The sequence below is a fragment of the Nyctereutes procyonoides genome, unplaced genomic scaffold (genome assembly GCF_905146905.1).
Source record: "Nyctereutes procyonoides isolate TBG_1078 unplaced genomic scaffold, NYPRO_anot_genome, whole genome shotgun sequence".
Classification (NCBI taxonomy): Eukaryota; Metazoa; Chordata; class Mammalia; order Carnivora; family Canidae; genus Nyctereutes; species Nyctereutes procyonoides.
The window spans coordinates 29,831,080-29,858,552 of record NW_026575020.1 but is presented as its reverse complement, the minus strand read 5'-3'; the positions used below and the strand labels follow the sequence as shown (position 1 = coordinate 29,858,552).

The 27,473-nt window shown below is 49.2% G+C and overlaps 1 protein-coding gene across 1 annotated transcript in view; it reads left to right on the top strand.

The window, feature by feature from the left end:
* Positions 1-27,473, top strand: part of CACNA1B (calcium voltage-gated channel subunit alpha1 B) — a 197,860-nt gene that overhangs the window by 135,942 nt on the left and 34,445 nt on the right. The window contains exons 21-32 of the mRNA XM_055334477.1: positions 3,288-3,414; positions 5,980-6,109; positions 6,431-6,490; positions 7,555-7,661; positions 10,292-10,388; positions 12,024-12,184; positions 15,830-15,967; positions 16,712-16,913; positions 17,176-17,340; positions 17,634-17,744; positions 18,058-18,141; positions 26,128-26,133. Coding sequence (XP_055190452.1) covers positions 3,288-3,414; positions 5,980-6,109; positions 6,431-6,490; positions 7,555-7,661; positions 10,292-10,388; positions 12,024-12,184; positions 15,830-15,967; positions 16,712-16,913; positions 17,176-17,340; positions 17,634-17,744; positions 18,058-18,141; positions 26,128-26,133 — 1,388 coding nt within the window. The remainder of the gene's footprint in view (positions 1-3,287; positions 3,415-5,979; positions 6,110-6,430; positions 6,491-7,554; positions 7,662-10,291; positions 10,389-12,023; positions 12,185-15,829; positions 15,968-16,711; positions 16,914-17,175; positions 17,341-17,633; positions 17,745-18,057; positions 18,142-26,127; positions 26,134-27,473) is intronic.

Here is a 27,473-nt window from a genome sequence, read left to right as displayed (position 1 = left end):
ATAATACCCTCCAGTTCCATCCATGTCGAAGCAAATGGTGGGTATTTGTCGTTTCTAATGGCTGAGTAATATTCCATTGTACACATAGACCACATCTTCTTTATCCATTCATCTTTCGATGGACACCGAGGCTCCTTCTACAGTTTGGCTATTGTGGACATTGCTGCTAGAAACATTGGGGTGCAGGTGTCCCGGTGTTTCATTGCATCTGTATCTTTGGGGTAAATCCCCAACAGTGCAATTGCTGGGTCGTAGGGCAGGTCTATTTTTAACTCTTTGAGGAACCTCCACACAGTTTTCCAGAGTGGCTGCACCAGTTCACATTCCCACCAACAGTGTAAGAGGGTTCCCCTTTCTCCACATTGTCTCCAACATTTGTGGTTTCCAGCCTTGTTAATCAATTACCCACTCCTGACCTGGGGAGGTAGTGATGAAAAATAACAATACAGGACTCTTTCGAGGCCCTGTAATTGGAATGGGTCAATTTTATAGACTTTTACTATTTGTTCATTTCTTTAAGATTTATTTTTTATTTACTTACACATTTATATTTAGCTACTTTATATTCTTCATCTAAAATTTTTTTTTCAAAATTTGTATCTGAAGTTTATGAAGGGTAAAGCCTATTACTTACTTCTGCTGTCTTTTATTCATGGTAACCTTGCTTCCATGTCTGGTGACATTTTTTATTTTGAGTTTATATATTACTGACCCTAATCCACCATTTCTTGGTTGGGATTCTGTGAAATAATGAAGCCCTATAGAAAATGAATTGATTGATGACTTTTTCAATTCTCCCAAGGGTGGTATATAGCTAATGCCATTCTGAATGTATAGGAAGGAACTCTTTCTATAGCATGGATGTCAGTAGGGCTTAAATTCTCTTCTCATGGGGATGGGTTGCTCAGTCTGTGGTGCCATATGAGGGATGCTTTTGTCATTACATTTGCTTTCCCAGGAGCCCAGGGCACCAGCAGTCTGGGCTCACCTTAGCCCTCTTTGAGGAGGATGGCTCCGTATGAACCCTCATGTGGCTCCCTACCTTGTAGTGAGCCCTCGGCTCCTCTTACCCCATCCTTGGTAGGTCACGTTCCCCAGGTAACGTCTCAGGTCTTAATCTAGAACACAGAGGTGACGGCACCAGCGGTGAGTGCTGTTATGAGGTGTAAAGCATTTGGACCACGTCCAGCATGTGGTTGTTTCTCATCAATGTTCTCTTCATCTTCACTCTGCCCAATTTGCTGGATCCTCTTTCATGATTTAACTTTTATTACTGTCAAGTTGTTAGTTGTTGTTGTTTTGGTAACCTGCTTCTAACAATGAGTTTACTTAGTCTGCTGCATTTCCATTTTGATCCTCTCCTAGTTTTCTTGGTTTGCTTTGACTTAATTGATGCTTTTGTTGTTACTGTAAATCATTTTCAGGAAGAGTATTTCTATCCAGTGTCTGGCATCTTTGTTCCACGTCTTTCGAGCAGCAGAATTCTTTATTGAGTCCATATTGGTCCTGTCTTATTGTTATTGGGAGGAGTCTGAAAAGCTGTGGTTTTATTTTTTTAAGATTTTTATTTATTTATTCATGAGAGACACACAGAGGCAGAGACACAGGCAGAGGGAGAAGCAGGCCCTGCGGGGAGCCTGATGTGGGACTTGATCTCAGGACCCCAGGATCACACCCTGAGCCAAAGGCAAATACTCAACTGCTGAGCCACCCAGGTATCCCTGCTGTGGTTTTAAAATAATAAACATTTCTTATTTTAAAAGTAATGCATGCTCATGATGGAAAAAAATTTTAAATGCTAAAAGTACAGTGAAGAGAATTAATATGACTTTCAGCCACTGAGAGGTCACCACAATTATTATTATTATTTTGGTATTATTTCTCTTCCCATATATATTATAGTTTTGGAGTTGAGCTCATCTGGGATATACAAGTATGCAGTCTTTTTTTTTTTTTAAACTTACAATACCGTAAGTTTCTTTTGTCGTTAAAACTGTAGGTGTTTTTAATTCTGTGGTATGTGAATCATGTGAGTATTGTGTACGTAGTCTTTTTCCTATGAGTGTACATTTTGTACTTTTTTGTCATTGTGGAATACCTTGAGACAAATTCTTCTTTGAATACAGATTATTGTGGGCATGCTTGATTTCCCAGGGAGCTAATGCCTTACAGAATAAATCAATAAACAGAATTTTTAGGGCTTTATTGCGAGATCTCTTTCTGAGAAGATTCTATCATTACGCATCCGCAGGGATTTGGTGACGACAACCACTGGCGCCATGAGCTCCTCCATGTGCAGCCAGGGCTTTTCTCTGGCCCAGTCATCCTCTATGGGACTAGCAGCCACCCAGGCTCTGGGGATAACCACCCGCATTGCAGCTGCCCTTTAACATCTTCTGCTTTTATGTTTCTCGTAAGACGTAGGCATTGGCTCCAAGGCACTGCCCTACCTTCCTGGGCAGCCCTGAGGTCTCAGGAACCATTACCCACAACAATGGAAACACACTTTAGGATAGTGGAAAATGAAAGTCACTGTGAGGAAAACACTACGCGCAAACTCTAGAATCCACTTAACAAGAACAAGGTCATGGACATTGCAACCCTGGGTAGTTTTATTAGTGGGAAAGCAAAGGATGGAAATGAGGGACGGGGGTGGGTTGGGGAGTGAGCAGTGAGGAGCCCAATAGGAGCCTGTAGCTAATGTGGACTGGGCAAAGGTGCTCCCTGGCTCCCTGTCCCGGCTTTGCAGACCTTTGCCAGGGTCCTGAAGGAGAGACTCCTAGGTGGTGTCAGCCCCGACTGCCAAGTTCAGAAGAGTGTCTGTGCTCCAGGGCTGGCCCCTGCTCCCCCCTCTCCTGCTGACCCAAGGTCCCTGCAGAGGTAGTGGGGCACTGTCATCAGGCAGCCACACTGTGCCTTGTTCCAAGGAGGCACCAAGCCCTGAACTAGTGAGTTGAGCCTGGTAGCCCTGATGTCTGGGGCCAAGGGGGACTTTGGTGTTCATAGCACATCCAGACCAACAGCAAAAGACACAGTGTAGTTCCCACCTGACTCTGGTGCAGTGAGAGGTGCAGAAGGGCCTCCAGTGCTGGCTCAGGTAGGATCTGACCACAACTGGAGGGAGGCTTATGTGAAGCTGTGTTCTCAGCCACACGCACCTCCTTGGCTGGGTCCCTGGAGGCCTATGGGGTTAGTGCTGGGACCGCGTCTGTTGCCCGGGTAAGACCTGTGTGGTGCGGGCTTCATGGGCACCACATCTCTAACTTGGTGGCCCTTTGTCCTTGTAGGTGGTAACGTGGACCTGGAAAGTCAAGCCGAGGGGAAGAAGGAGGTGGAAGCTGACGATGTGATGAGGAGCGGGCCCCGACCCATCGTCCCATACAGCTCTATGTTCTGTTTAAGCCCCACCAACCTGTGAGTCTCCTTCACCTGCCATGTGCCTGTCCCATGTCTGTGGCCACAGTCCTTTGGCATGGTAGCAATATGTGCTACATGTGACGTAGCAGCCCCCGATTCCTGGCACTTTACATGTACTAGTGTCCTGGTCATTACAGCAACCCACAGGCACATATGGTTGTTACTCATCCTCCAGATGAGCACACAAAGCCACAGGGATGACACCTGGCCTGTCCACAGACACACAGCCGGTCAGCCCTGGCATTAGAGCTAGGGTTTGAACCCAGATGGTCAGTCCCAGTGTAGCCTGCCTGCAGTGATTGCTCATCACCCACAATTACCCACAGTGATTGCACACGCACCCAATTATACCCATTGTGTGCCTGCTGTGCATGCATTGTGTGTGTGTGCGCCCCATTAGCTCACGTGTGTGCTCGTTACTTTCCCCACTGCTTGTCACGACGTCACCAGCATTTCTCATCCACTCATTGGTCCAACTACTAAGTCAGGTCAACCAGTACTGACATACTGATGGCATTTTAGGTCCTGGGAATACAGGGCAATGCACAGAACAAGGACCCTTGTCACTGATAAGCCTCTGTGTGCAGTTGGGAGGGACAGTCAGCAAACCAGACAAATCCATAAACATTGGATGTCACGTGGTGGTACGTCTTAGGAAGTGCAATGCTGCCGGGGGTGCTGATGTCAGGGCAGGAAGGTCAGCTTGGACCTCAGTGGGAGGTGAGGTTGCTGAGGAAGGGCAGGGAGACCATCCTTGGTAGAGGCAACAGATAGAGCAAAGGTGGAAGGCACGTGAAACCAGCATGGTAGAGCAGGGGCCACAGGGAGCCAGCTGCACCCCCAGTGCCCAGCCCTCCAGTGTGCAGTCTTCACCCAGCCTCCACTATCCACCCTCCGTTGCTCTCTTCATGCTCTCGCCCAGCGCACATTTCCTGGGAGTGTGTGGTCTCTGCTAGGGAGAGCGGCCCCTGCCTGTGAGCGCTGACCTGTGGTGGAAGAGGGGGCAGGTTGCCCATCAGTCACATGCAGTCCCAGCAGATGAGGTAGGGAGTTTCTGTGTCTGGTTGCAGGCGGGGAAGGTCAAGGAGCCTTCCTGGAGGAAGTGAGGGATCTCAGCCAAATCCTGAAGGGTGAATGAGTGCAAAGGTGAAGAGAGAGGAGCAAGCATTCTTTGTGGTGAGGAGAGAAATCACAATGGTTCAGAAGCGAGGGCGTCGGGCGCAAAACAGCTGAAGAGACAACCAAGTGGAAAAACACAGAGGCCAGTGGGCTGCTGTGAGCCCGACAGACAGGCCACAGTCTATGTGCGAAGTGCTGTGAAGAGCAGAGAGGTCGTAGGCAGCTGGGGGTCAGCAGGACCCCAGCACTTGGGCAGAATCCTTGGACAGGGCTTAGTAGGCAGTTAAGGTTTTCAGGAAGAAATAGTGGAGATCTGATGATAGTGATCATGTGGGGAAGTTTGGGAGTTAAATGCTTGGTAAGACCTTTTGGAGAGAATCTGCAGAACTTGACAAGTTAGATGTAGAAGGGGAAGGAATGACACTCAGAGTTTCTGCGTGAGGGCCGGCACCAGAGCAGAGGCAGCTGGTGGAGGTCTTATGTCCACGGGTCTCAGGGGCATGCGCTTGGCTTGGAGCTGAGCATGAATAGTCATTCCAGAGATGGAGAAGGAAAGAGGCAGAGATGGAGTATCCTGAGGTGGGAGCAAAGGCGTGTCCATGGAGAAAGACCAGGGGAGGTCACCAGGGAGCCTGGGAAGGGTGGCGCTGGTTGGCATGGAGTCCAGAAGGTGGCAGTGGTCATGGTGAAGAGAACTGAGGAGTCCCTTCAAGGCAGAGAGAGAAGTGGGTGCATGTGGCTGAGAGGTGGGAGGCCCCTTCAGACCCCAGGCCTGAAGCATAGGGCAGGAGTGGTGAGGGGAGGGGCAGGCCTCACAGCGCCTCTGGTTCTGTGGCTGCTCTTCCTGGTCACCTGGGAGCAGCCTCACTGCCCCCAAGGGGTCTTGCCAGATCTCCTAGTCACTGTCTGCTGCCACCTTGTGGTGTTTGTCAGCAACTGAGAGGGTCCTGTTGGCTTATGTCTACACTGCTCAGCGCTGGGCTGTGTCCGGCCTGTGCCTGGGCGGAGCAGGATAGTGGTCAGCACTGTGGACTGGTGCTGCAGGATGGCAGATGCTGTGGGTGTGCACACGCGGCCCTGGGGGCTCAGAAGAGTGGGGGCGGCACGGACCTCTCTGGAGGGGCCAGTGCCACCTACAGCAAGGCTGTCAACACCACGGGGCAGGCTGTCTGTACACAGGAGGTAGATGCGGCCCGGCAAGCCCTAGTTGGCTGCCGCTTGCTGTGGGTTTCTGCAGCCTTCCCACCCCTCTTTCTGGGACACCGTCTCAAGAACCTGAGTCACCGTCAGTCGCCTGACCGCTGTCCCTCAACCAGAGGGACGTGTAGTCGAACTCGGTTCTGCCACGGCACCTTCCCCAGGGCGAGGCTGAGCATGTGCTCCAGTGCGGGGACTAGCCCCACCCACCTGTGGGCCTCAGGCCACCCATGCTTTGCCCTCCAGGCTCCGCCGCTTCTGTCATTACATCGTGACCATGCGGTACTTCGAGATGGTCATTCTTGTGGTCATCGCCCTGAGCAGCATTGCCCTGGCTGCCGAGGACCCAGTGCGGACAGACTCGCCTAGGAACAACGTGAGCACAGCATTGGGCTGGTTGGGCCTGGGAGGTGCCGGGGGCCCGTCAGCTCCCTTGGGAGTGTGGGGAGCAGGTCCGGGGTGCCTCCTGGCCAGCCCTGAGGCACAGACGGAAGAGCAAGCACGTATGCCCGGGCCGGAGTCGCTGCCAGAGCAGGCCTGATGCACAGGCACACTCGCCTTCCCAGACAGCTGCCCACAGAACTCTGGGCAAGGCAAGGTCTGTTGAGAGGCCTGGAGGAAAAATGTGGTACTGCTGGGATTGTCCTGGCTCCAGCTGTCGGCCCAGCCTTGACAGTCCCCTTCCTCCTGGTTCTAGGCCCTGAAGTATATGGACTACATTTTCACGGGCGTCTTCACCTTTGAGATGGTGATAAAGGTGAGATATGTGGTTGCCCTGGTGGCCCCGTGCCTTGCTCATCTTCCCTCGTGACTGACACGAACCGGGGCCTGTGAGCTCTGATGATGGCCTGTGGTGGGTGTGCTCAGAGAGAGAAGGCATGCACACGTGTGTGCGGCTGTGTGCTGCAGAGGACAGGCCGGCATGCCAGAGAGTCCGCGCAGCAGCTTGGGGAGAGCTCACCAGTGCCCTTCCTATCCCCATTGCACCACGAACCAAGGGTTGTGTGGGCCCAGCTCAACCTCAGGATTACATTGTGACAGCACACCAGGAAGAGGGGGCACTCGGGGACAGAGCGGTGGCCTCAACACCCAAACATCATGGCGAGTGGGTGCTGAAGACTTGTTTCAAAGAGCTCTGGTGTTTCGTGTTTGGATAAGGACTGACCATTTCCGTCTCTAAGTGCTGACGGGCATTGCACCTTCACCGGCATCTGACGTGTGGCTGCGTGTGTGCACAGCTGAATGTGCATACGTGTGCCATCTTTGCACAGTTGCGTAGGGTGCACCCATGACTTGGTGACCTTCCTCCTGTGTGTGCATCTGTGTATCACCTCTGTGTTTTTACTTCCTCTTAAAAACTCAAGAGGGGAAGCATTTTTTTTTTGGGGGGGGGGCGTCATCCCATTTTATAGATGTGGAAGCTGAGGCTTAGAGATGTTAAGGAGCTTGCCAGAAATCACAGCTCTGGGGGTGGCAGAGCCAGGTCCTTAGGAGCCTCACAGCTCTTCCTCCTCTTGCAGAGAGCTGACCCTCAGAGGGCCTGGGCAGGGCATGGGCTCCCTGGGGTGCTGTGTGCCTGCAGCCCAGCAGGGCAGGAGGGGTCTCATTCAGGCTCAGAGGGCTTGGGAGCCCAGGCAAGATCTCAGCCAGTCATGCCCATGTGGGGATATTTGGATTAATGGCATTGCGGTTCAGAGGCCCACGGAGACCCTCAGGGGGTGTGATCTGGGTGGCATCCTTCCCCCGGCCTTGTGAGTCTGGGCCTGGCCCTGCTTTTCTTTGTGAGATATTCAGCACCTAATGTGTGTTTCTCCCCTGAAGATGATTGATTTGGGTCTGCTGCTGCATCCTGGGGCCTACTTCCGGGACCTGTGGAATATTCTGGACTTCATCGTGGTCAGTGGGGCCCTGGTGGCGTTTGCCTTCTCGTAAGTGTCATGTCTGCTCTGGGCCTGGCTGGGCTGCAGTCTCCAGAGCTGTGGTGGATGTGGGATCATGGAAGGCTGTCTGTACCCCCTCCTGTCTACTTGGCATGGGCTGTGTGAGGTTGAAAGCATCTCAGGGTCCACGCGTCCCTGCCATAGGTCGTGGTTCTGACATTGGGTGGGCAGGCCTCAGGTTTGTTTGGTGCCTGCCTGTTGGATCTTTCAAAACAACTTACCTGCCCTGACCTCAGCTGCACCACTGGGTAGGCCAGAGCTGGGGGTGCTGGTGGGTGTTTTCCCCTATTGGAGTGTTAGACCCCCTCGTGGGTGATGCTCAGCTCCCTCGTGGCTGGGCCTAGGTCAACTCCCTCAGACCCTGCATGGTGGTGGGCACGGGACAGGTGTGGGGGGCACGGGTGGAGCTATGGAGGAGAACCAGAGATCAGGATGGTCCGAGGGATGGTGTTTGCATCCTCTCTGAGCACTCGAGGCCTCCTCACTGACTCTCTTCTCTTTGTCTCTTTGTTGCTGGACTCTCGGTAGGAGCTTCATGGGGTAATGCCTTCCCTCTGCCCCTTACACTGCCCCGCATCATAGCACAGCCTGGCTCCTTCTGAGCCAGTTCACCACCATGCCTCACCCTTGCTCATCCTCCTCCACTGCCAGGGTGCATGCTGCCAGGAGCCATGTCCCCAGGCCATGTGTTCCTGCCTCACCTCTGGGGGCTGGGTTGGGGGCTGGGGCTGGGGCAAGGCCAGCCCTCGGGGATGGGGTGCCCGTGAGCAGGACACCCCAAGTGAGTGCTGGAGGCTGGGAATACGGGTCTTGAGGGCAGTGAGGGCTCTGGGTAGGAGCCGCTGTAACCATGAGTGCCAGGATGTTGGTCATCCTGAAGTACCTTCCCACTCTCTTCTCTGGCAACGGGCTTCCTCCTTTCTTCTCTCTCTTCTCCACAACTGCCTTCCTACAACGCCCAGCATCTTCCCTAGGGGGCTTACCTGGCTTTCTTTGTATATAAAGTGTCAGCGAGGAGCTTGGGAGTAAGACAAGGGAAGAGGGTACAATCCAGCCAGTTGGCCTCAGAACCAGAGAAAGCTCTGAGCTGGCAAGCAAGAAATATGGCCTCTAGACACAGAACACAAACCACCTTGAGGCCTGCCCTGCAGAGGGCCCTCCCCTAGGAAACCAAGGCGGCATCCCTCCCTTCTACATCCCTCAGGTGTTTCAACAGGGCTGCCGAAGGAACCTGGCTTGGGGGTGGGGGGTCAGAAAGGCTGGAGTGATGGAAACACCTGACATAGTTGTCTGGAGGCTCCATGTTTCAGAGGGAGTTTGATCTGGTTCTGGAATGTAGTCCCTGGCTGGGGCTCCCCAGCTCTCCTTAACCCACAGCTCTTACCGGGGCCTCATAGTTTACTTTCCCTAGAGCTTAGCGGGAGCCCAGAGAAGACCACTGGAGGCCCTGCCCTCTTTCCCCACTTGCAGGCTCCTTTGGAGCTTGGAGAGAAGTGACCTCTGACCAGGACAGAACAGGACCCCCAATCCTGAATCCTCAGCCACTGCTGAGGGTGGAGTGTGGCCTCTGGATGCAGTCTAGGAAGGCCATTCAGGAGATCCCCACCCCCTCCCGTATCTGGCTTTGGTGAGAAGGCCAGCCCCCTGAGTCTAACCAGCACTGGGCCCCTGCAGCCTCAGTGAGCTACCCAGTCTGCTCGGCTTCCTGAGAGGCTCCAGTCTGGCCCCAGATCTTGCATCTGGGGCCTGCGATGTTCTTTTCTGGACTCCCTGTCTTATTCCTCCAGCGTGGATTTTCTTGTCTGCTACTCTCTTCTCTCCCTGTGGGCTCTTGCCCCTCCTCCTCCCTTTCTCTTTCTCTTTCCTGTGGTCTTTCTTTCTTCCTTTGTCCGCTCCTTGCATTGCATTGTCCCTTATAGCACCTGTGTAGTCATCTAACTTTTTCTCTTTCTTACTCTGTTTCTCTCCTTCCCTTCCTGCATGCCCATCATCCCTCTCCTTCTCTCCCTCCCAATCAGTGTTACATGGTCTGGAGGAGTGTTGAAGCAGCTGGGTGAGGACAGGCAGGAAGATCCAGACATGTTCCCCTTGCCTCCCTCTACCAGGACTGAAAAGCAAGAGAAACCAGCTCTTCCAGAGACTCTTGTACTAATGGCTTTGTTGGCTTAGTGTGCCGACTGAGTTGGTGTGCTGGCTCTGAGCTGGGTCTGCCATCCTGGGGCCAGCCCCCTTCTCTCCTCTTTGCTCCCAGTGTTGGTCTCAACATGGTGGTCAGATGAAGCTGCTTTGGGCTGGTGTTAGGGGAGCGCTGGCATAGGAATGGCTGCTGTGGTCTGGAAGATTGGGATCTTCCCACTGGAAGCCCAGCTTTCCCTGTGTACCTGGTGCTGCTGACCGGGCCCTGGCCCTTGTCTGCTCAGATGAGGCTGTGGCCGTGCAGTTCACAGGAGGAGATGTGGTACTTGCAGGGCAGAGGCTTCCCTGTTCCTAGGTCTCCTGCCCTGGGGCCTAAGACAGAATGCACAGGGGAGTGCAACCCAGGTGGCTTCGTGGGAACTGGGCGTGGGTGTGTGTCCTGCTCGTCCTGCTCGTCTGCATGTGTGGCTTCTCCCTTCTAGAGGATCCAAAGGGAAAGACATCAGCACCATCAAGTCCCTGAGAGTCTTGCGTGTCCTGCGGCCCCTCAAGACTATAAAACGGCTGCCTAAACTCAAGGTGAGAGCCTGGGTTTGGGGCTTGAGGAGTGTGCAGGGTTGTGTGTGTCCATGTGAGTGTAGGCATGCACATATGTGTATGTGTGCGTGCCTGTGCAGATGGGTACACAAGGGTGAGTGCACGTCTGTGTTGTGCATATAAGGTTGCACTGCATGTGAGTGCACACGTGTGTGCTCTGTGTGTGCGTGCACATGTGTGCATATAACCAACCCTGTCTGGCTGCAGCTTCCCACGTGGGATGGGATGGGCAGAGCTGAGGGAGGACCCACACTGGTTTCCTCGGATCACACAATGTGTGAGTGGATCCGTCTCTCAGCTCTGTGAGGCCTTCAAAGGAGAGTGTCCTCTCCACAGTGCTCTGTAAGGCGCTGCTTCCTAGACCTCACTGCACCAAGGGCGGGGTGCAGGGAAGGACGGGCTGCCAAGGAGCTCCTGTGGGTCAGTCGGTTAAACATCCGACTCTTGTTTTTGGCTCATGGTTGTGAGATGAAGCCTCCTGTCAGGCTCCCTGCTCAATAGGAAGTCGGTTTATAATTCCCCCTCCCTCCACCCTTCCCTCCAGGTGCTTGTGCTTGTGTGCACGTTCTCTCTCTCTCAAAATAAAAAAGAAAAGAATAAAAGAAGAGGCTGCTGAGAAAGGCGGAGGGTCCTGAGGGAGATGCAAGGCGGGCAGGGGCCCCTGAAAAAAGGTTCTTGGGCTGGGCCCTGAGGATTAGTGTGGCTGGGGTAACATTTCTGGATAAAGGAAAAAGTGTGAACCCAAGCCCTTGGAGTTGTGCTAAAATATGATAATTACTGAGCATGTTCCTCACTGTGAGGGATGCTTTGGATCCTTAAACTCATTTAATCCCACAAAACCGTGCAGTGAACTGTTGTGAACAGCATGCAGTTGTAAGCCTTGCAGACATGAAGTGGACTGGGGACTACAGAGGCAGGTGGCATGTGAACGGATGGGCTGGTGGGTGGCTTAAAGGGAGCTGGAGGCCCTGGTGTCAGCTGGGAACTTGGACCTGGGCTGGCAGGTCAGGGGTGTCATGGACATTTGGCAAGTGGGCAGTGGCTGCATCTGCTGAGGCAGCTGCTGGCGTCTGAGTGTGCCAGGCAATGTGCCAGGAGATGAGTGTGGGTCTGCTTATTTGCACAGCCAGAGCAGGATAGAGTATCTCCTCCAGGGTCAGGATCAGCAGGACAGGGTCAGTCAGGGGGTCCAGGGGACACCAAGCTTCCAGGTAGGGAAGATTCTAAGGAAAAGCCCAGGTGGTGGTGGTAACAGACACAGTTACCTCGGAGCCACACTGAAATGTGCCACAAGTCCCTGTGTTGGAACCACCTTTCTGCCCCACTGATGAGCAGGGGCAAAGTGTGACCCATGGGCAGGCTGGATGCAGGAGCAGGGGGCTGGCGTACCCCCATCCCCACTTCTTTCCTCCTCACGCAGGCTGACCTGGGTTCCAGGCCTATCACACCAGGTTCCCATCAGTGCGCAGCCCGTCTGCCCACGCCACCCCTTCTCGCACTGCGTGCCCACTCTTCAAGTCCTGGGAGAGGCAGTGCAGGCAGCTTCCTGTGTTAAGGCAGCGAGTCCCTGCGTGGTTGTGGGCCTGGGGTTCTGAGCTGGGCCCTCCTGCCTTCCAGGCCGTGTTTGACTGTGTGGTGAACTCCCTGAAGAACGTCCTCAACATCCTGGTCGTCTACATGCTCTTCATGTTCATTTTTGCTGTCATTGCGGTGCAGCTCTTCAAAGGGAAGTTTTTCTACTGCACGGATGAGTCCAAGGGGCTGGAAAGGGACTGCCGGTAAGCTGAGGCAGGGCCCGGCTCAGGGAGGGGCCAGCATGGGGTGCCCCAGTGAGCTGGGGGTGTGCCTCTGCCTCCAAGGCCACACCAAGGACTTCTGGCTCACTTTCCTCAGCAGAGGCAGGGACCAGCCACTCCCGCAGGACATGCTCTTCCTGCCCGTAGACACTGGGGAACACACAGGGGCCGCGGGTATTGCTGGAGGGCTCTGGCCAGGCTAGGATCAAGGGGCGGCCCTGGGGCTGGAGCCACTGTCACCATCACTAGGAGGCCTCAGGCCCTTCTGGACCTGGCCCAACCCCCGAGGAAACAGGAGAGGGGCCCTCGGTGGGGGGAGCAAGGGGAATCGGAGGTAGGTTGGCATGGCTGCTGAGCGAGGTAGCACATAGCTCCTTCTCTACCCACAGGCAACGATTCCAGTTGCCCCCGTGCATGTAATGTTCTGTATATCACCACGTGACTGGGCATGGGGAGTATGTCACCATGTGACTGATGGGCATGGGGGATGTTCCCAGGCTGAGGCTCCCATGAGCAGTGCTGCTGCGACTCTTTCTGTACACGTCTCCGGGGAGCACATGCATGCAGTTCCAGGAGGTGTGCAGACCAGACCTCACAGTGGGATGGCAGGGTTGTGCACTGTGCTTATGCTCAGCTTCTGCAGCTGCTGCCACATATGTGTGTAAGATTACACTCCTGCCACACAGATGAGAGCTCACGGGAAGATGAGTGTTTTCTATCTTTGGCTCTTTGGACTTGCTGACGGGCTGGTGGCATTTCTCTGCAGTTTGATTTGCGCTTGTGTGATGACCAGTGAGCTTGGGAGCCTCCCAGGTGATCCACCACTCGGGTGTCTCTGGGAGGGGTCTGTGGGAGTCATTGTCTGTTTTCCTTTCTGACTGATTTGTAGGAATTTTGTAAAGTCCTGGGTAGTCATCCTTTGTCAGGTCTACAGGTTATGGTTGTCTTCTCCTTTGTGGGATGCTTTCAACTTTTTAAAACAGGTCTTTTAAAAAATGAAGTCTTGATTGTAGGACAGTCCAATTTATTTCTCTTATGTTTACTACTCTTCATGTCCTGTTCAGAAAATCTGTCTGAAGGTCAGGGAGAAGTCCGTTTACATTTTCCTCTAAAAGTTTTATTTTTGCCTTTCACAGTTAGATCTGGGATCTATCTGGAGTTGATTTTTGTATGTTAGGTGAGGTGTGGATAAAGACAAATTTTCTGTAGATGGATATCCAGTTGATTCAGCACAACTTATTTGAAAAGACCATCCTTTCCCCATTCAGTGGTATCCTTTTTTTTTAAGATATAATTCATGATTCATCCATTGAAAATATGCAATTCAGTGATTTTTTTAGTATATTCACAGATATGTGCAACCATTACTACAGTCAAGTTTAGAACATTTTCTTAAGTTAAAAAAACACAAAAAACTCCCACATCCTTTATTACTAGCTCCCCATCTCCAGCCATAAGTAGCCATGAATCTTTTTTTTTTTCTTTATAGATTTCCCTGTTCTGGATGTTTCACATAAAGGAAATCATACCTATGTGGTCTTCTTTGTCTAACTTCTTTAATTTTACCATCATGTTTTTTTTTCTTTTTTTATTTTATAAATTAATTTTTATTGGTGTTCAATTTACCAACATACAGAATAACACCCAGTGCTCATCCCATCAAGTGTCCCCCTCAGTGCCCGTCACCCATTCACCCCCACCCCCCGCCCTCCTCCCCCTCCACCACCCCTAGTTCATTTCCCAGACTTAGGAGTCTTTATGTTCTGTCTCCCTTTCTGATATTTCTCATACATTTCTTCTCCCTTCCCTTCTATTCCCTTTCACTATTATTCATATTCCCCAAATGAATGAGAACATACACTGTCTGTCCTTCTCCGATTGACTTACTTCACTCAGCATAATACCCTCCAGTTCCATCCACGTTGAAGCAAATGGTGGGTATTTGTCATTTCTAATGGCTGAGTAATATTCCACTGTACACATAAACCACATCTTCTTTATCCATTCATCCTTCGATGGACACCGAGGCTCCCTCCACAGTTTGGCTATTGTGGACATGGCTGCTAGAAACATCGGGGTGCTGGTGTCCTGGCGTTTCATTGCATCTGAATCTTTGGGGTAAATCCCCAACAGTGCAATTGCTGGGTCGTAGGGCAGGTCTATTTTTAATTCTTTGAGGAACCTCCACACAGTTTTCCAGAGTGGCTGCACCAGTTCACATTCCCACCAACAGTGTAAGAGGGTTCCCTTTTCTCCACATCCTCTCCAACATTTGTTGTTTCCTGCCTTGTTAATTTTCCCCATTCTCACTGGTGTGAGGTGGTATCTCATTGTGGTTTTGATCTGTATTTCCCTGATGGCAAGTGATGCAGAGCATTTTCTCATGTGCATGTTGGCCATGTCTATGTTTTTTATGTCACCTGTGCTGTAGGGTGTGTCAGAACATCATTCCTTTTTACGATTTAATTTTATTCTGTGTTGTAGAGATGGCACGTTTTATTTATTCATTCATCTGTTGATGGACACCTGAGTTGTTTCCATCTTTTGGCTGTTATGATTGATGCTGCTGTGAACAAGTGTGTGAAGTGTTTGTGTGGATAGATATTTTCATTTCTCTGGAGTATATACCTAGCCCTGGAACCAATGGGTCACATGGTAATTCAGTTTACCAGTCTCAGGGACTGCCAGACTTTTCCAACGTGGCTGACCCATTTTATATTCCCACCAGCAGTGTGGGAGAGTTCTGAGTTCTCCACATCCTTCCCAATACTTGTTATTTTCCTTTCTAAAAATTAATTAAAGGGACACCTGGGTGGCTCAGATGTTTGGCACCTGCCTTCGGCCCCGGGTGTGATCCTGGAGTCCCAGGATCAAGTCCCACATCGGGCTTCCTGCTTGGAGCCTGCTTCTCCCTCTGCCTGTGTCTCTGCCTCTGTGTGTGTGTGTCTCATGAATAAATAAATGAAATTTAAAAAAAATTAATCATAGCCATCTTAGTGGGTATAAAATGATATCTCATTGTGGTTTTCATTTGCATTTCTTGATGACTCATGATGTTGAGCATCTTTTCATGTGTTTATTGGCCATTTGTCTATCTTCTTTGGAGTCATGTCTATTCAAATCTTTTACTGGTTCATTTTTCTTTTTAATAATTGATTATAATAGCTCTTTGTATATTCTCTATTCAAGTCTTATCAGAGAGACGATTTTCCAGTATTTGGTCCCATTCTGTGTGTTGATGATATCTGTGAAGCACAAAGTTTTACATTTTGATGACGTCCAGTTTACCTATTTTTCTCTTTTGTCGCTCATGATTTCGGTGTCATATCTAATAATCCTTCCCTAATTCCAGGCCTCCTGTGTTTCCTTCCAACAGCTTTCTAGTGTTAGCTCTTACTTTTAGGTATTTGATCCATTTTGAGTTCAGTTTTGTACATGGAGTAAGGTAGGATCTAGCTTCCTTCTTTTGCAGGTGGACACTCAGTTGTCCCAGCACTGCCTGTTGAAAAGAATGTTCTTCCTCCATTGGATGGGCAGGCCTTTCAAAAGTCAATTGACCCTAGACAAATGGGCATATGTGGATCCTTTGGCTTTAACCTCTGACCTCCTCTATGTTCTTGTTTCCAGAGGTCAATATTTGGATTATGAGAAGGAGGAGGTGGAAGCTCAACCACGGCAGTGGAAGAAATATGATTTTCACTATGACAACGTGCTCTGGGCTCTGCTGACACTGTTCACAGTGTCCACGGGAGAAGGGTGGCCCATGTGAGTGCTCATCTGGCTCATTGTAGCAGATCAGGTTAGAGCAGAGGGGCAGCTAGGCCAGGGAATCCCAGCAAATACCTCATAGGCTCTTGTTCCTACCAGGTAAGACAATGCTCTGCCTTCCAGGAGTGGGCAGCCTGAGAAGAGAAGGAGATTAAATCAAAGTGCATAGCATGGTGACCTCCAGAAAATCACTTTTGGCTAAAAGTGAGAGGGAGGAGGGGGCTATTCTGCGTCTCCCTGTGCTACCCTTCTGGCCTCAGCTAAGGGTGTAGACAAAGGGGTGTATGTGTTCAGTGCCATTCTGGATGACAGGGGACTTCTTTGGGGGCTGAAAGGACCACCGCTGAAAGGTAGGATCAGTGCTGTGCCAGGAGTCCAGGGCTTTCTAAAGGCAGTTGAATCTGGGTATGAACTGGTGACCTGGGCACGAGCAGGTGTGAGCCAGGAGTAAGCAGGGCAGGAAAAACCTCCTGGGACTCCACTTGTCCTGGGGTTAGGACCTCAGGCCCCCAGAGACCTCCCATTGATGGCTCTCCAACAGCCCTGAGTACAAACCCCATTGGGAAGGTCCTCAAGAGACTGCAGTCCTGGGGAATGGGCTTGGGCCCGTGGTGTTGAGTCCCCTTCCTCTTGCTATCTGTGGCTCAGGCATGGAAGCCTCCCCTGTAATGCAGGTCTTGACTTTCCCATGGCTCTGTCCTCAAGGGTCTCCCTGAGACTTGGTGTTTGCTCTTGGCTCAGGGTCCTAAAACACTCTGTGGACGCCACCTATGAGGAGCAGGGCCCCAGCCCTGGGTATCGCATGGAGCTGTCCATCTTCTATGTGGTCTACTTCGTGGTTTTCCCCTTCTTCTTTGTCAATATCTTTGTGGCCTTGATTATCATCACCTTCCAGGAGCAGGGGGACAAGGTGATGTCTGAATGCAGCCTGGAGAAGAATGAGGTGGGTGGCTCCCTCTTCTGTCCCATGTGCGTGTGTGTAGTATTTGCTCTGCCAGGCTCCCCTGATGGGCAGTGTGGGCAGGACCAATAGACTTCCCTTCCACATGGGACTCACTCACCACCACATAGCTGGTGGCCACCACAGGAGCAGGGAGAGACTGAGTGTGTCTGATCAGGGCTGGCTGCCAGGATGGAGGAAACAGGTGTGGGTACAGTGGGGTTCCCCCTGACCGTGTTCTTGGGGCTCCTTCCTCCCTGTACAGAGGGCTTGCATCGACTTTGCCATCAGTGCCAAGCCCCTGACGCGATACATGCCCCAGGACAAGCAGTCATTTCAGTACAAGACATGGACGTTTGTGGTCTCACCTCCCTTTGAGTACTTCATCATGGCTATGATCGCCCTCAACACAGTGGTGCTAATGATGAAGGTATGTGGGCCTAGGATGGGGGACATTGGGTGCCAGCTGGGATGTGAGAGAGCCATACTTGTAGCTGATCATTGGTCAGCATGGGATGTCTCTGGAAGCCCAGTGCCCTGGGCTTTCTGTGGGCTGAGACGGTGAGAATGTCCTAGGAGAACACAGAGGGAGAGCAAGGACGGGTGTCCCTATGTAGGGTAGGCATGCAGTTCACTGTGCTCTGGCAGGAGGTCAGGGTGATCCCTGGTGGGGTGTCTTGGGGCAGCTGGACCTGTGGCCAATGGCACTCATTCCCCATACAGTTCTATGATGCACCGTATGAATATGAACTAATGTTGAAATGCCTGAACATTGTGTTCACATCCATGTTCTCTATGGAATGCGTGCTGAAGATCATCGCCTTCGGGGTGCTGGTAGGTGCCTTGGCTCCCTTTGGCCTTTTTGGTGGTCTGCATTCTGGCTGCCTCTCTGTAGGGGGACCTTCAGGGACTTACAGCTTGGAGCTGGGAATTCACCAAGGGCTGGGTGCCTCCTCTCTGGACACACAGCTCTCAGTTCTGCACCTGCCCAGACCCACAAGTGTTTGCTTACCCAGCTGTGGTGTCTCACCTGGGGTGGCCCATTGGTCCCTTTGTTCCTTTCTTGATCCAGGGGCACTTCCTGCAACTCCTTGCCTGACAACTCCTTACCAGCCTCTAGCAATAACTGCTCCTTTTTTCTCTCTAGAACTATTTCAGAGATGCCTGGAATGTCTTTGACTTTGTCACTGTGTTGGGAAGTATTACTGATATTTTAGTAACAGAGATTGCGGTAAGTAGCATTTCCTGTCCTTCCTCCAGGGCCCCAGAATGGTTTCCTTCTAGGTGGTGCTTCCACAGGGTGCCTCCAGGTCTTGAGTGTTAGCCCCTCCTTCCCAGAGGTGGAGTTGGGGATTGGGTATTGTCTTGGCCAATGCTTTTTTTTTTTTTTTTTGCATAAGAAAGTGGTTCCCAAAAGGTCTTCCAGTCTGATGGTCTGAGAGTCACCTAGGAGCTCCATTGTAACAAGTGACCAGGAAGATAAGAATCTTTTAAATCTGTGTATATCTAACAAACCTAGCAACTTGGCACTGAAATGATATAAACTAAAACCAACAAGAATTTAGAATCTTTTAGAATATGAGGTTTGTTTTATGTGTGTGTGTGTGTGTGTGTGTAAATAAAACGGGAGATACTCATTCATATCAAGCCTACATGGATTATATGTAAAAACTGACCAAATGTTAGAACATAAACTTGTCTCAATAAATTTCAAAGACTGAATCATAAAGCAATATTCTTTAAGTATAGTCCATTAAGTTAGAATTAAATGGCAGAAAATCTCATTTCTGTCTTAGGTTGATTCTCTAAGAGCAGACACTAAGGTGGGGTTCTTGTACAAATCATTTCTTAGGAAGCATTCTCAGGCAAAACCACTAGAGAGCGGTTTGGGAAAATGAATGGGTAAGAGAAGGAGGATGAGAAATGTTGTATCTGAAGCCAAATATCAGGGTGAATTTGGTTCATCCCCCATGGGGGCTTGGAAACATGGTGGTCACACCTCAGAGCTGCAGAGCTCTTGGATCTGTGCTTACTAGTCCACAGCTAAGAGCTGTACCTGGGGGTGTTAGTTGTTGAGTACCTCCAACCCTTCTGAATGCACCCCACGTGCAGGCACAGCAGGCTCTGGCACTGTTGGGAATGAAGGAACATCTGGTACTATGGTAACAACTACAGTGGAATACATGAGTGTCTGCTGTCACCTGGCCCTGCTCAGCTCTGCCCACACCTCACACTGGGTCCATTTCACTCAGTCTTCAGGATAGTGATGGTCACGATGTCTGCAAGAGGAAGGTTGGTAACCACCTAGAGCTAGTCTGAGTTAAGTTGATGTTCCTTAACTCATTCTTCCTGTCCCTCTTTTGGGGCCCCCTGACTGGTGTCCAGCTTTCTGCTGCTCTGGTTGCTGGGCCGGATGAGACAGCCGACGCTGTCACCCTATATAGCACAGCCCTTGCTTGCCATACTCCTATGAGGCTTTGGCTGCCATAGTCAAGACATGATTAAGGCTGGTTGTAGAGCATCTAGAAAGGCCCCACTGAACCCCCTGGTTTCTAGATAGACTTCTTCCTGCCCCTTCCCAATAGCCAACATCAAGTACCCTGGCCAGTATATCTGGAGATTCTGTTCTGCCTGCTGGTCTTACGGCATGAGGAGCACAAGTGACAGGGGGCCACCATGATTTTGGTGTTCCACAGTGGAAGCTTTCCCTACCCCTTGAGCCAGGACCTCTAGATTTGTCAAACCTAAACTGGTGGAGGTGATGAGCACAGTCTGACCTGGGTTCCTGGAGGATAGGGAGAGGGGCCACCCCTCCTTCCATCCCTTGCTTTCTGGATCTGCAGTTGGTCTCTTGACCATCCTTTCATCTTGAAGGACAATATCCCAAACCCATGAGGTACCTCATCACGCCAGCATTTAATCTGTGCCTTTAAGAGGCTTTTTCAATATTTTGTCAGGTTAGCACCCTCTGAATGATGTTGAATATGATATGCCAGTGGATATCGTGCAGGTCCAGGTATTCCATCAGCAAAGACAAACCCGAACCCAGAATATGAGTGATCCCAATTGAGACTAATTACTGCCTTTTCTAGGTGAAAGGATTCCGGTGTAAGCAAATTACCACCTAGTGGCTGGATGACAGCCTAAAGGATGGTGCACTGTAGAGGCCTAGTTGACTTCAGCTCATAGTGGGCCGGATTTTCAATAGTGGCCTTGGCTGAGTCAGCCTTGCTGAAAGGGAGCCCACTGGTTGGTCTCAGACACAGACTTTCTTTCAGCCATCATGGTCACTGCGTTCATGGATCTACTATGTGAACACTGGGGCTGCTAAGGATAGAAGCTGGCTGTCATCTGTTGGGTAAACCATCTCAAGGCCTGGTTTTTAGTGTCCCTACAGCTGTGGATGCTCTGTGGTGGACACTGATGTATAATACAAGGACCTGCATGTCACACCCATTCCCTAGGCCCATCTGGATCCCTTTATCCGAACTTTGTTCCCTCTGGAGTCCTGACCAAGCTTTAGTTCTTGCCTAAGGTCCTATAATCCATACAAGGGCAGCTTCTTTCTCCATCCATGCCATAGCTGATCAGGTTCACCACCTAGAGCTCTGCCTCACCACTGTCTTTCAGATCTTGTGTGGGGTTCTAGTGAGGATGCACCAATATATTGAGCCAATTGCTTCATAAACCAGGTTTGCATTTTTCCTCCTGGCTTTAGTGATCATCATATGATATGTTGGGGTTAGGAGTGAGCTAAGGAACATAGAGGTGAAGCAGAGGTGAGAGGCCTGGGGCACTGGGCCACCTGTCATGTGACTGTGCCTTCTAGGTATGCCAGGGTGTGGCCCTGGATGTAGTACTTCCATCACACACTGGATTGTTGGCAGGCCTGTAACACTCATAAGGAGAAGTATTGGTGCCGTAGACACAATTATCTCATAGTCAGACAGTCTCCAATAGGACCCAGCAGCCAGGAGTGGCCCCTCTCATTGGTGATGTCTTCAGCAGATGACATGGCCTTGCTCCAGAATCCTAGGTGTTTGCGTTGACTTTTCTATGTGGGCTTTCCAAGGACTCCACAGAGTGTCTTTATAGAATCTGTTGCATCTTAAGGCCCAAGTTATAGGGCTCCTGGTATTGCAGCATGGATCTGCTAGAGAGCCCTCTCTTGCTCTGAATCCTTTCATACACAACAGCTTTGTGTCACCTGATAAATAGGTCACAGCAGTATTTCCTAAGTGGTGTATGTCATCTCCAACCCAAGGAAGCCTAACAGGAGTAGGAAGCGTGAGGTGTGATAATTAACTTGTCTTTTACCTTGGGATCCATGTCCTCCTACCACTGATTATAGTAGTCTTATGCATCAGATTTCTACCTAAAATATGATGAAAGATCATTCTAATCCTAAACAAATTCTTTCAGTGAATAGAAAAAGAGTGAACATGCTCTAGCTATTTGTATGAGACAAGTACAATCTGGACACCAAAATTATTTAAAAGATAGAGTATAATAATAATAATAAAGAAAATTATCTTAAGTAAAAAAAAGTATAAGAAAGGAAAATCATGATCCACTCTTACTGATTAGCATAGATGTAAAGTACATCAGAAAGTCTAATTTACATGAACAGATCCACAGACACTGTTAATGTGATCCTATCATTGGTGCAGAGAAGACATTCAATAAAACTCAAATTGTATTCATGATAGAAATCATTGGCAATCTAGGAATTATTGACTTGATGAAGAGAATTTACCAAAAATCCTGTGCTGACATCATATAATGATGAAATTTGGGAAGAATTCTCTTTAAAATCAGAAAAGGACAATACCTATAAGCATTCCTTCTTTTCACTATTGAACTTCAGGGCCTGGTCAGTTCAATAAATTGAATGTCAGCTCCATGAGGATAGAGGTTTCTGTGTGGTTCACTGCCATATTCCAGTGCTTAGAATGGTGCCGACACTTTAGGTGTTCAGTAGACACTTGTTGAATGAGTAAGACTGGAAAAATAAATGAAACATCGAAGTATTAGAAATAGGCAAAGCTGTCATTATTCACAGGCAACACTATTATCTATGGATGAAATCCAGAATAATCTCAAGCTGATAAGAGTGTTTATTTAGCACTGTTGCTGAGTAGAGTACCTGAGTGAGTAGTTGACTATACATGTCATTATAGCATCAGCAGTCCTGATTGTAAATGTAACAACATCCGTATACAAGACCTTAGTGTGGAAAAGTGCTAAACCTCAATGAATGATAGTAAGGAAGACTTAACTAGATAGTGTTATATAGCAGTTAAATAAGAAGTGTCAATTTCAGAGATGATTTTGCCCAAATTGATCTGTAGACTCAATGTAATTTCAATAAAAATACCAGTGAATTTGTTTTTGTTTTTGTTTGTTTGTTTTTGGAAATTGACAAGTGGCTTCTAAAACTCATGAGCAAGAGCAAAGGCTCCCCAAATACTCAAGATACTTAAGAAGCAGAAGGGCTGCTGGGGTGGTGGGGGTGGGCAGTTACTGTTCTTGTTGATATTAACACTTTTTATAAAGCTAGAGTATTAAGACTGTGGTACTGGCCCCAGGACAGTAAATGAGCCAGGTGACAGAATCAAGAGCCTAGAATCTAAATCACTTGTAGATGGAAACTTAATGTATGACTGTGCTACTTAGTGGGGAGACAAGTGAACAATGTAGGTATAATGACGATCAATATTGGGAAAAACAGAAATTGAATCTTCACACCAGTCACAAAAATATCAATTTCAAATGGATGAAAATACTTAAATCTAAGAGGAAAAACTTTAAAACTCTTAGAAGAAAATACAGGAGATATCTTTAACACCTTGGGATGGGGACTGATTGCTTAAGCAAACTATAGGAAGCACCAGCTGTAACTGAAAAAAAAATTATATAAAATAGTTTCTGTTTATCAAAAAAGAAAGGACAATACATGAAGAAGGAGGGGATATTTGTATCACATTTCTTCATTTATCCATTATAAATGTTTATGCACTGCCTGTCATGTGCTTAGCAATGTTCTAAGTTCTTCTGGAATTTCATTCCAGTGAGAGACACACAGGGTACACAATGAGAGGCAAAGCAGAAAAAGGGATATGAGACTTGCGGGGGGGAGCTTTGATGGCTGTGTACCCAGACAAGTTGTCACTGAATTGGTGACTTCCAAGTAAAGATGTCTGGGTTGGTGAGAAAGTGGAGCAGGGGGACCTGGGGCAAGCCATAGCAAGCCCTGCGCCAGCCTGCACCTGCATGCATGAGTGCCCTGCTGCAAGAGCAACACGAACAAGGGCTGGAGCAGAGGAAATGGGGAGCCTGGAAAGCCTTGTAGTTGTAGTAAATTTTGGTTTTTATTTTGAGTGAGATAGGAGGATTTGGAGGGTTTTGTGAAGTGGAGTGACATGATGTGGCTGCTCTATTGAGAACGTAGTGTAGGGCATAGGCAGAAGCAGTGAGGCAAGTGAGGGCTTAGTTGGGTTATCCCAGAAGCAGACCCCAAGGCAAGAGTTCAGTGCAAGTCGTTTATTTGGGAGGTGATGCAGGCATAGCAGGGAAGCAGTGAAATGGGCCAGGGAAGGGAGGCAGTCAATATAAGGTGTTATGGTGCTATGAAGTCAGTTACCATTATGGGGCCTAGTTGGGAGCTCTGAGCCTATTATCCCAGCAAGGGCCAAGGTGACTGGGTATTTTTCACCCAAGTGCTGTCAGCCACCTGTTGAAAGCTGTTGGTGACAGGCGGCTGGAGAATGTTAACTCTCTGGCACTTGAGTCCTGGCCTGGGAAAATTCTCAGGAAAAAGAGATGTTGATGCTGACAATTGAGTATTGGGCCTGTGAGGACATGAGTGCTGCTGAGGGGCACTGCAGAGGAGCCCAGCAGAGCGGCTGGGAGTTTGGGCTATGAGCAGAGACCGTTGTTCTGGATGTATTTTCCAGTAGAGCTGCAGATGGACCAGATATCAGTGTGAAACTTGAGGCAAGAGTGACATCAAAGTTTGAGCACTTGAGAACGTGGATTATCATTAATTGAAATGAGAAAGGCTGTGGGTGGAACAGGTTTGTTGTGAGCTGTATGGATGCAGTTTGTACATGTTAGATTTTAGTTGCCTGTTGGCCTTCCTGAAGGAATCATCTAACAGGCAGGCAGGTGGACAGATGGTCCTGGAGTTTGGAGGAGAGATTCATACCAGTATCATACAATTGGGAATCAGGATCATATAAGATGGTATCAGACCCATGAGACTGCCTGAGATCAATAAAGGAGAGAGAAGACTGAGCCAGGATGAGCTACTGAGTTCTTCAATGGACCAATAGTTAGCGACAAAGGCACAGCCAGAGGGCAGAGTGGTTTCCCAAACCACTAGGAAAGGTTAGTGTCTAGAATGTGCAAGGCTTTTCTGTGAATCATTAAGAAAAACCAAAGCCACCAAATGGAAAAATGAGCTGAAGGTATGACTGGGCATTTTATTAAAAGAATAAGGAACAGAAATGACCAATTAATATAGGAAAAGATGCTCAGCCTTACTTGTAATTAAAGAAATGTAAAGTGAAATGACATTGAGATACTATTTCATACCCTCTGGTTTGTCAAACAGGAATCCCAACCATGCCAATGCTTAGTGAGTGGGACCACCAGAACCTCCATGCTACTGCTGGGGGTGTTTGTTGGATGACCCCTTAGTAAGACTAGAAAAGTCCCTAGAAAGTTGAGCATATGCTTGCCTACAGCTCAGCAGCTTCCCTCTTAGGTACATATGCCAGAGGGTGTCTGGGCAGATGACCTGGATACACTTCCACACAGATGTTCATGGCAATGTTGTTCACGGTAGCAGCAGAGTGCATTGATTGTTGTGCACCGACACGGTGAAGTGCCAGAGGCAGTGGAAGTGTGAGGGTGATCTCCACGCCAAGAGGGAGGCTTCTCAGAAACAGGGTTTGCTCACTGTCAGCGCAGAGTCTGCCCAAGTCCAGGAAGGTTACATTCCATATAGTCCCATCGGAAAGGTTCAGAACAGTCAGGTGTAACACATTTTAAGAGTTTGTGGTGAGACGGTAAAGAAAAACAATTATTAGCAAGAATTAAGGGTAGCCACTCCATCAGGGAAGGAGGAAGGGAGACGAAAGGGCTTCGAAAGTAATGGTGACATTCTCTTCTCTTTAAGCTGGGTGATGAGTCTATGAACACTGTATTATTTTTCTTTAAAATGTGTGTACATACACATGTTTATACATATCCTTTTGTGTATGTGGTATGTTTCATGGTTTTAAACATTAGTACTCCAAATATTCTGGGCAGAAGTTCCGAGTTGCCAAAGAGGCCTCCTCATACAGGGCAGAGACCTTCTGTACCCAGTAGGTGTTCCTCAGCTGTTGGACACTCGAGGCCAGGATGGCTTCTGCTTATATCAGACCTTACCTCAGATATGCCCTCCATGGCTGCTGCCATCAGCCCCAAGGCCCAGCAGAGCCAGTGAGAGGGCCGAGGAGCCACTTGGGTTGGAAGGGGTGCTGCGTCCTGACCACTAGTGCTGTCAGAGCTCTGGCCTGCACCCTGGTTCTGCCTGCAGGGGGAAGATGAAAGGAAGCCATTGTGTAGACTAGTGATGTCTTTATTTTTGTTCATTCATACGTAGTCACTTCATATGTTACTTTGTGAATGTACTTTTTTTTTCCTTAGGCAAAAATATGAGTGTCAGTTCCCCACCTCCAACTTAACAGTCACAGTAGAATAACAGGCCTTAGCAGGGTCGTGTAGCGCCGGTGCCCCCCACGCAAGTGTAGAACTGACATTGATTTCTTTGCCTGGAAATAAAAAAACAAGTGTCTGTGAGTCATCTTTGGATTTGCATTACAAACAGGAATGCAAATTAATGCCACCCTGTCTGCATAACCTACAGATTTCAAAAACATGTTTTGATTTGATGCATTTTAAGCAAAATATGCAAAGTTTACTAAAATTCTAAAATTTTCCAGTGAGGTACTCAAAGTTTGAGTTTTTGCTTGTGTTGATGACTCATTTTCTCTTTTGTTTTCTGTTTTTGTTCTTGATTTACCTTAACCTACCTGCTGACTCACGCCATCCAACCAACATACAATGCGAAAACCATGTCTCCGTCTGTATGTTGCGCACCTGCTGCTCAAACATCCCAATTTGTAAATAATATGCAAATATCCATCCATGAAAACATCACATATAGGAAACGGTTGGTTTCATGACTTTAAACGGTTCTTAAAACTCCTTGCTTTTGCTTGCTCTGCTCCTGTTCTTTCTTCCATTCCCTGTGACCCCTCACCACTGCCTTCCTGAGGTGTGTGGTCAGAGTTTGGAGGTACCCATCACCTCTGGCCTCTTCTCCTCAGCTCCTGGGGTCCAGCAGGGGCTTCTGAGGTCCCTTCCGGGAGCCATTTGATTCAGGAACTGACCTTGGGTCTAGAGAGGAGGTGGGGTCTTCTGAGTGAAACGAGTAAGCACCCAGTCAGATTTTCCTATCAGAATTGGGCTCAGAATTGGAAGGATTTTGTAGGACATGAGTTTGGACCTGATCCTGTAGAGTCCATGGTTTCTTCCACAGCATTTCCCTTCTGCTCTCTGTCTCCATCACACCAACACACAAGGTTGGTTCTCCCCAGTGGCTTCTGATGATTCTTCCTATACCATTCTTCCTGGACATGCCCTTCTACAGGGAATCCTTTCTGGGCCACAGGGGTGGAGGGGAGAGAAAATTTTGTCTTCATGATTCAGAAGGAGTTGTGTAAGTCCTGACTGAGAAGGAACAGGCTCTGCCTTAGGAGACAGTGGAGCACAGGGTTCCTGCATCCAGGCATCATTGATCCACTTGTGCACCCTTGGTCAGTGAGCCTGGGTAGAGTGCAGGTGGCAGGAACTGGGGCTTCCTTCCAGGCCTTTAAAAGTATCTGAAAGGAGAGCAAACATACCAGAACCAGACTAAACCGAGGCTGTGACATTCACATGAAATAGCAAATATTTGATATTCCTGTTATGGAAAATGGACATTCAAGACAAAGCATTTCATAAGTGAAGCATAAAAGCTTAGTTTTGAGAAAGTGCCATTTGTGCTGCAGAAGTACCAGGCACAGCCTTCAGCTCACTGAGGCATCTTCACGGCCATTCCCTGTCGACTTGAGAAGAGTATCCCCTCTGTGCCCTTCCTCTTCCCTCAGAGTTCACCGTCACCTGATGTGCTGTACATGAGTATGCTGGGGTATGCAGAGCTTTCCTTTCTTTTCTTAATCATTGTCCCATGAGAAAGCTGAGAAGGAGAGTACTTTTTTCCATACTTGCTGGACCATGCTGCCAGCATGGAGTGTGGTCCCCAGCTACATGTACAGGTCACTTTGCTGTGGCCCTGACTGGTGGCAGTGATGCACTTGGATGCAGGGGATCTCGATCTGGGTCTGGGGCCAGTTGATCACCTCTGTGGGGCTGTGTTTCACAAGGCCCAGCACACTTTTAAATCCCTTTGCTCTGATTCCTCACTATCTGCGTATAGTGTCCTAACATCTCCATCTTGTGGATGAGAAA